The sequence below is a fragment of the Stegodyphus dumicola genome, chromosome 3 (genome assembly GCF_044657685.1).
Source record: "Stegodyphus dumicola isolate Sdum_Otavi_A_Nest chromosome 3, ASM4465768v1".
Classification (NCBI taxonomy): Eukaryota; Metazoa; Arthropoda; class Arachnida; order Araneae; family Eresidae; genus Stegodyphus; species Stegodyphus dumicola.
In genome coordinates, this window is record NC_140770.1 from 278368722 (window position 1) to 278377802 (window position 9081).

General features: G+C 33.0%; 1 protein-coding gene across 1 annotated transcript in view; it reads left to right on the forward strand.

The window, feature by feature from the left end:
• Positions 1 to 8801, forward strand: part of LOC118196513 (cilia- and flagella-associated protein 68-like) — a 159194-nt gene extending 150393 nt beyond the window's left edge. The window contains exon 5 of the mRNA XM_085812407.1: positions 8382 to 8801. Within this exon, the coding sequence (XP_085668533.1) occupies positions 8382 to 8566 (185 nt within the window). The 3' untranslated portion in view covers positions 8567 to 8801. The remainder of the gene's footprint in view (positions 1 to 8381) is intronic.
• Positions 8802 to 9081: the final 280 nt, after the last annotated feature.

Consider the following 9081-nt stretch of genomic DNA (forward strand, 5'->3'; position numbering starts at 1 on the left):
GCTGGGGCAAAAATTTGTGCATTTTTTGCTTCGAAAGTGTAATTTACATGCAACAGTTGTAGAATTATCAACAATTTAAAAGTTTAAGTTCCGCTAAGCCTAACGAGGTCGCCACTTGTTTACATGTAAAATTCTTAGCAGAACAGTGAATCAAGTTCGTTAGTGCACTAACTTCAGTGTGTTTTCGCCCAATGTGTCCAAAAGTTAACCTTCAACTTTGTGCACTGAAAATTTTGTCATCCTGCTTGTTTGCGAATTGCTTGTTTTTGCGTAGAAACTTTAATTTTAATTGTAAAAATTGTTTTTAATTGTGCTTGGTCTTTTAGGTTTTCTGTATTTTATAATTTTTAATGAAGTTTGAGGTTTTACGCAATTTTGCCTTACTGCGAATTGAGAACCGAATTGATTGAATAGGAAATATATCTCTACTAAAATTCGAAGAAATAAGTTTAAATGAAGTGCAGCAAAAAACGTATAATTTAATAAGAAGTACAAAGAAGTCATGGGGTGTCTACATCAAATATTTCAATTCAGCGTCATTGATTTAGCCATACTACTTTAACGATTAAAAAAGATGTTCAGTGATAGTTTTTTCCTAATATAATTTAAACTTATCTTTCAGTCATACGCGAGGCTTGAGATTATTCTTTTATGTGAGAGTTAACTGATAAAATTATGACATTGTTTAAACTCGTGCAGAAAACTGAAAATGGGAGAATTAAAAGCGCGCCTTCGCTACTCTTGTGAAAAGCAAAGCCATCTCTTCTCTACTGTTAATTAATGAAGAATCTGTATGTATATGTGTGTTTGGAAGCTCCCTTGCATTGTGGGAAAATGGCGCTACTTAAATCACCAAATGTCGATCAAGTCACCAAAAATCGATCTGCATGGAAATTCCGTGATCTTCCCATGCGTAACGAGGTGTTTCCTTTAAAAAGGCATCCCTCTCCGTAGAGAGATGGTTCTCGCATGCTATACCAGAACAACCTTATTCAATCCAATTCAGTCACCTTAACCTAAATATAACCCTTTGGGACAAGGGCTATCTACGATTCTATTTCTAACGGAGTTTGCACCCCATGTGAGCGGGATTCCCCCTGATCGCTGTTGATTTAACGTGAAATTTGCCAATAATCTGATCTTTTATGTAAAAAAAAAAAAAAAAAAAAAAAAAAGAATCATTCATTTTTCCTAAAATAAATTTATTTTCCCACCGTTAGACAGTTATAATACTGCATATAGATTTTAACTTCGAAATATAACAATTATTTATTATAATATAAGTATTCTAATCAATTAAATAACTATACAAAAATCTGAAAGGTTTCAAATTTTAAATTACGTCCAAAAGGGCACTTTTTTTTAACGTTTTGTGTGTTACATTTATTTATTAAATATCATGTTCTACGTACTAAAACCATAAAATTCAGTTCAACAGCAATGTCGCAAAATAATTTTAAAATGAGCCTATCTTTAGAATTTCCGACACAGAATCTCCCGCGCTGGAGATAATTAGACCAAAGAGGCTTTGTCCCGGAAGGACTATTGTTTTCATTTTGCGATTTTGCGTTGTTCACTATAAATGTCCGTTTCACTTTTGAAATTGTTGCCACCCAATGTTAGAATCCAGCATTATATTTGAAGAAATTAAATAATGAAAAATCTGCATAAATGTATGTATATTTCTCGCATTATGACAAAACAACCGTATTTAGAGCCATCTAATTTTGACTAACGTAATCCTCCACCCGAACATGGGCACCTGGAAGGCCTAATTTCGAATTTGTTTTAATCCATTTCACGTTTTGTAATTAGTTTTGATTAACAAACTCAACGAGTTCAAAGCGAGCAATGACAACTCTGTACAGAAAATAACATTTTTAGATATTCAATATTTTTTTGAAATTTCGCTAGGTGGGCTGATTAAAATCCTTATATATTTTCTCTTTTTCAAAATAATTATTCTAGGCGGTTGGCCGAGCAAGTTGAATACAATTAGGAAACTCAAAAAGAATTTCAATTTTTAGTAGTCCAGCTTCTTGCTTTTGCATTTTTTCCCCGAAAAATATTCGTTTGGTATCAATAAAGCAAGACATTTCAAAATATTAAAAGAAAATGTCACCGACTCAATAAAAGAAAAATATTTATACAGGTTTATAATATGCACGTTTCATTAAAAAAAAATGTCATCACAGGCAGCAGTTTTCATTTTGGATGCAGAAGATACTGTATACAAAAAGTTTCAAAAGAGTTAGAAATTCCACATTTAATTATTACAGGTCACTGAAATTTATTTTAGTATTTATAAAGTATGTAGTAAAAATTAACGCTTGTTGGAGAATATTATTAAACAGTCCAGGAAAGCTGATATTCTGAATAATTAAACTGCACTAGTGTAGAGAAAGCCTTTTCTAGCCCACAGGGGCAATTTGCCCAGAAGGGCTATTAATCTCGTTTTTGTATTTTGCGTTGATTCACTATAAACGTCGAATAACTTTTCAAATTGTTGCCACCAAATATTAGAAATTGTTATATTTAAAGAAATTAAATAAAGAATATAAAGGCATATATGTTTTCTCACATTGTAATAAAACATCGTTACCTAGAGTCATCAAATTTTGAATGGCGTAATCTTACATAGAATAAGGGCATGTGGAAGCCCTAATTTGGAATTTGGTATTTGTTTTATTATTGATTTCATATTTTGTAAAACTTTAACGAATTTTTGATTAACAAACTCAAGGATTTCAAAGCGAGCCATGGCAACGTTGTACAGAAAAAACATTTTTATCTCCAGCGTATCTATCGAGACTCTGCATCGGAAATTCTAAAGATAGGCTCAATTTAAAACTATTTTGCGATATTGCTCTTGAACTGAATTTTATGGTTTAAGTGCGAAGAACGTGATATTTAATAAATAAAGGTAACAGACAAAATGTTAAAAAAACGCCCCTTTGGACGTAGTAAAATCTGAGACCTTTCACTTTTTTTTTTTTTTTTTTTTGTTTTTTGTTTTCGGTACAGTGTTTCCATTGCTCGCTTTGAAATCGTTAAGTTTGTTAATCAAACATTTATTAAAGTTAAAAAATGAGATCCATTACAAAACAAATACCAAATTCCAATTAGGGCTTCCACATGCCCTTATTCTATGGAAGATTACGTTATTCAAATTTCGATGGCTCTAAATACCGTTGTTTTGTCACAATGCGAGAAACACACATACATTCATGCAGATTTTTCATTATTTAATTTCTTTAAATATAATACAGGGCGATAATATTTGGTGGCAACAATTTGAAAAGTGAAACAACGCTTATCGTGAATCGAAGCAAAATGCCAAAACAAAATTAATAGTCCTTCTGAGTAAATTGCCCCTTTGGACTAATAATCCTTTATTATCATATAATTACACATTTTTGTAACGATTTTTATTTTCTCCATATATATAAATATTTATTTTAAAATACAAACGTGATTGGCATCCAATTGGAATAAGATTTAATTATCGTCTGCAACACTAAAAATATTCTTTTCTTTAAAATGTCGCTGAAAAATAAACAAGGGATCGAAGGCTATATTTTTGCGCCGTCGGAAGAGAAATCCTCTTATTCAATTATTAAAAAAAGATGTGAAAAGCATGGCTTTAATATTTCTACACGTAATATAAGTAACATAATTAATATGAAAAGAAAAGTCAAAGTTTACGTCGGACTGGGAAAAGGACAAAAAATGCATACCCAACAAATTTATGTTACAGCTCTAACTAAATCTAAAGTCGCATCTCATGCTTTAAAGTAGGGGTCTTCAACCTTTCACGCTCGACAGCCACATCAATAAATTCACAAAGGTTCGCGGACCAAGTGTCTGTCAAAAAATAGTGTAGTCAGAAAATTTATGAAAAAAAAATCTGATGTGTACACCACATGACTTCCTTGTACGGAATATTAAATCATACGCATTTTTTCTTGCATTTCATTTAAACTTAATAAATTAAATCTACTTCGCCGGCAGCGCATAAACCACAATAGAATAAATGCATTCTTTAAAATTCACTCTAGTATTTGTTTACCATAGCGACACTCTGGCGCTAGATTCACTTAACAGTATTATATTTCGTTCATATTATAACTCATAATGCACAAAATTTATATCATTTAAAGAAGAGAATTATCTAATCGTTGCCACATGTTCTATTCAAATACTATAATAAAGCTAGAATGATGTATAAAGGAAATTAAGCAAACAAAACAAAAAAAAAAGTTTTTCCCAGACGGTTGAGTATGATCTTTACTTAATATGTTCCACAAACAATAAATACGTAACACATGGACTGTATTCCTTTACTTTTATTTCATTACACTAATTATAAATAATATGTCAGCGATGCGAAATAATTTATGCAAAATAAGCGAGCCATTCTACATGGCTGTCACAAACACAATTCTATCAATCAATCAATCTTGTTGCCACATATAAAGTTCAAAACTAAAGGAAGAAAAACAAAAGAAATTTACGCTATTTGCAACAATAAAATGAAGCAAACGATACTCACATAAACATCCTGGCCCTCGTTGAAATCCCCTGGGATTTCAACTGTTGGAGCATTTTGAAACTTCTTAGTCTGTAATAAAAGATAAACATAAGAAAAATAATACAAAATATTATGTGCGAAGCAGTTCATAGTTTTTAGTCTGAATAGGAAGAGGATACAATTTCACGACTGGTCGTTTTATGACACCATGACCAGTTTTAATACTAACAACTCTGACTCTATGATCTGAGCCGGGATGAACAGCAATTATTCTCCCTAACCTCCATTTAAGAGGCGGAAGATTGTCTTCTTTGATGAGGACTAAGTCATTGACTTCTAAATTGTTTTGACTTTTTTGCCATTTAGGTCTTTGCTGAAGCTGAGACAGGTATTCTCGACTCCATTTTTTCCAGAAGTGCTGAAAAATAAACTGTCTCACATGCCATCTTTCAAGGTGATTGAAGGAACTATAATTTAGGTCTGGTTCAGGTATGGCAGTTAAAGACGTTCCTATTAGGAAACGACCAGGTGTTAACGCAGTTGAATCATTTGGATCAGCCGATGTTGGACATAATGGCCTAGAGTTGAGACAAGCCTCAACCTGCGCTATCAAGGTCTGAAATTCCGGATAGGTCAGCACAGTATCACCAACAGTCCTTTTTAGATATAATTTCATTGACTTTACTGCCGATTCCCATAGTCCACCAAAATGGGGAGATGATGGCGGGTTGAATATCCATTTTATTTCCTCTAAAGACAAAAATTTGTGAATTTCTTGACTTTTCTGACATTGCAAAAAACATTTTCTGATTTCTTTGTCTGCACCTTTAAAGTTAGTACCGCAGTCACTATAAATCTCAAATGGTTTCCCTCTTCTTGCAATAAATAGTTTCAATGCACTTAAAAATGCCTTTGTTGACAAATCTTCTACCACTCCAAGATGTACTGCCTTGATTACAAAACACACAAATAAGCATACGTAATATTTAAAAGATTTTTGTCCACGTCCTGCACGATGTTTAATCATGAACGGTCCAGAAAAATCTATTCCAGTTCGATGAAATGGTTGCGATTATGTTACTCTAGATTCCGGTAGATCAGCCATTATTTGACTTGCAGTTTTAGCTCTAAGTTTGCAACACGTGATACAAGATCTTGCTACTTTTCGGATAGCAGATCTAGCAGCTATGATCCAAAATTGCTGTATAATTGAAGATAGAAGTTCCGGTGCTGCATGCAGATATTTGACATGAAAGTGTCTAATTATGACTTCTGTCAGATTGTGTTTTGAAGGTAATAAGATTGGATGTTTTTCATTTTCTGATAGTTGCGCATTTTTCAGTCTTCCTCCTACACGTAACACTTTGTTGTCATCTAAAATTGGACACAAGCTAAGGAGGTTGCTGTTTGTAGGTAAGTCCTTTCCCAACTCCAACCATAGAATTTCTTTAAAAAAGTGAAGTCGCTGTATTATTCGGACAATACAGAAAGTTGCAGCTTGAATTTCATTACTAGATAAAAAAAGACGTATTTCTTTCTAGATATGCTACTTTAGAATTCGATATGAATCTTAATATCCAAGCAAATATGCGTTGTAACTTTGGAAATGAAGATATATCTGATATTCTAGCAAGTTCCTGTACAGGTTCAGAAACTACAAATGAGACCAAATGAGACTGTTTTACGTGCATCTGGTAATGCCTCTTCATCTATAAGAATATTTTTAGACAAGGAAATCTCACTGCACTTTAACCAAGAAGGACCATTCCACCACAATTGATGAGATAATAGTTCTGCAGGAAATAACCCGCGTGAAGCACAATCAGCTGGATTTTCTTTTCCATCAACATGACTCCAGTTCTCAGGTGGTAAGATGGATTGTATTTCAGAAACTGTATTGGATACGAATACTTGCCATTTTTTAGGATCTGACCTTAGCCGTGGCAACACGATTTGTGAATCACTCCAAGCTTGCACTAAATCAAAATTTATAACTAATGCAGCTTTTACAGACTGAATCAAGCGTGCCAATAACACTGCTGCACATAATTCCAGTCTTGGAATCGTAATAGATTTTAATGGTGCTTCACGAGTTTTAGCTGTTACAAGTTTAGCATTAATGTCAGAGTTATTGCAAGTTTTGATATAAATAACTGCTGCATAACCCCTTTCAAACGCATCACAAAATCCGTGAAGTTCACATCGAAAATAATCAGGTAGCTGAATTTTCCTAGGTATATTTATAGAATTCAAAAGTTTAACTTCTTTATATAGATTTCTCCAATTTCGATCAATCTCTTCTGTTACAGGATCATTCCATGATAATTGTAATTTTTACAATTGCTGAAGGATCATTTTAGCGAGAATTACAAACGGAGCTATCCACCCCAATGGATCGAATAGCTTTGCTACCGAATGACAAAATAATCCTTTTAGTCGGAACACTTTGACACTCTATTACACCGACATTACATTTGAATTCATCATTGTCCGGATACCATTCCAATCCCAGAACTTTCAATGGTTTGTCTTCTATTACACGATGAATATTGTCATTATCTGTGTTTGTTAAGCCAGCGGTTTTTAACAATGACGGTTCACTTGTCGACCATTTGTGAAGCTCAAAGCCACCCCTTTTTAGCAGTTGTTGCAATTCGTCTATCAATGCAATACCTTCCGAACTATCTTCCGAACAAAATTATAAAATCTAATTTAAAGCTAATCAAAAGAAAAAAAAAAAAAAAAAAACACGATGTTCATCACCTAACGCAGAAACCTGTTTCTCAACGTAAGATTATGTGTAGATTGCTGTATGAAAATTATTTGGCAGGTGAAAAATAGAAATATATAGTTACAATAGATGAGGCTTGGGTATACTTATCTGACTGCAATAGAAAAGATCGATTACTACCGAAAAAGAGGAGAAAACGATTTAATATGCTGGTTGAGAGAAAATAAGGAAAGTTTTTGTAAAGGTTTTATGGTTATCGGTGGATTCTCTTATAACGGAAAACTTAAAATAAGCAAATTAGAACAAAATGTCAAAATTAAGTCTCATTCAGAAACATGTTTTAACACCTAGTTTTAAAGAAGAAATTCTATCTCTTTATCAAAACAATCTTCACTGTGTAAGTTCTATCAGGATAAGGCACCAAGCCATACCTCTAAATCTGACCGCTCTATTTTTTGGAAAAAAAAAAAAAAAAAAATGAGAAATGAAACCGGAAGGGAAGCTATTCCCATTAAATGCATCCCACCCAAACCCCCCCTCTCAGATGTGCCTCCTAGGGAATACTGTGCATCTGGACTTTTAAAACAAGCTCTTTATACGTGGCATCCCAAAATATTGAATGAACTCTGGAAGATTGTGAAGGAGGAGTGGAATAAAATAAACCTTGATGTTTTAAGAAAAGGACTTTTATATTGGAAATACGATAAGACGTAATTAAAGACGTAATACGATAGTTCAACAAGAGGGCTATCAGACTGAATATGTTAGAAAATAAAATTCTAAGGTTTGTTTATATACAAAACTTTGCAAAGTTGTAACAAAAATGTGTGAAACACCCTGTGTATAAAAAAATAAATAAATTCACAAAAGTAAACCCATGTAATCAAAAAGTTAATTACAAACAGTATATTATCCTTGATTACTTGCAGTGAAAATAAACAAGAACATCGTGAAAAACTCCCGTCTACATGATTCATATCCATCCTCCCAATTTTGTAAATAAATCGGTTCGGATGACGCATGCATGTTAAAACTGATGTCGCGGTTGAACTATAGCTAAGCAATAATTGCTTAACGCCATTAAAACATGATAACATTATTTTTTCATTTTTTCTGAAGGGGTAGCCAAAAGTTTTCCAGGACATCAACCCCAACTTGATCTACCTCCGCTGAAGAGAATTTATGACAGCTACGAAACCACATATCGGGTAGCCTACCAAGATCCTCAGTTGATTTCAACACGAAGGACAGTTCCCAGATGCCTGTTTTGCAGACTACGAATGGAAATGCAGCACAATAGATGACCGAAGTAGAGAAACAGTTTATATGCCGATTCAGTCTGTTGTTTATTTTAAGTAATTACTCAACACATTTGCTTTTTTTTTCCTTCCTATACATTACGATCAGTTTTATAATGAAAAATGAACATCGAAAGAAAAGCCATATATTTTTTACTATGTAAAATTTGAGGACCTTTTATGTAAAATTATTAATTTTGAAGCGAGATATTAATGCTGTGGCCGAACACAAACAATAATAAATTTTTTAAAAAATGAGAATGAAATGCTGTTTTAAGTCCAGCTTCCGTTAATATTTCGTATATTTTTTTTTAACTCCTTCGAAAGTGATGTTACTGTCTTCTCTTTGCAAAACGATGTGGAAACTGTAACGGGTGTGCTCTGGGAATAATAATAATAACAATAATAATAAAAACAGAAATTTTTTAGATTTTATATTACACCCAAAGGGACTTTTTTTAACGTTTTGTGCGTTACCTTTATTTATTTTAAATTTCATGTTCGCACTTACACCATAAAAT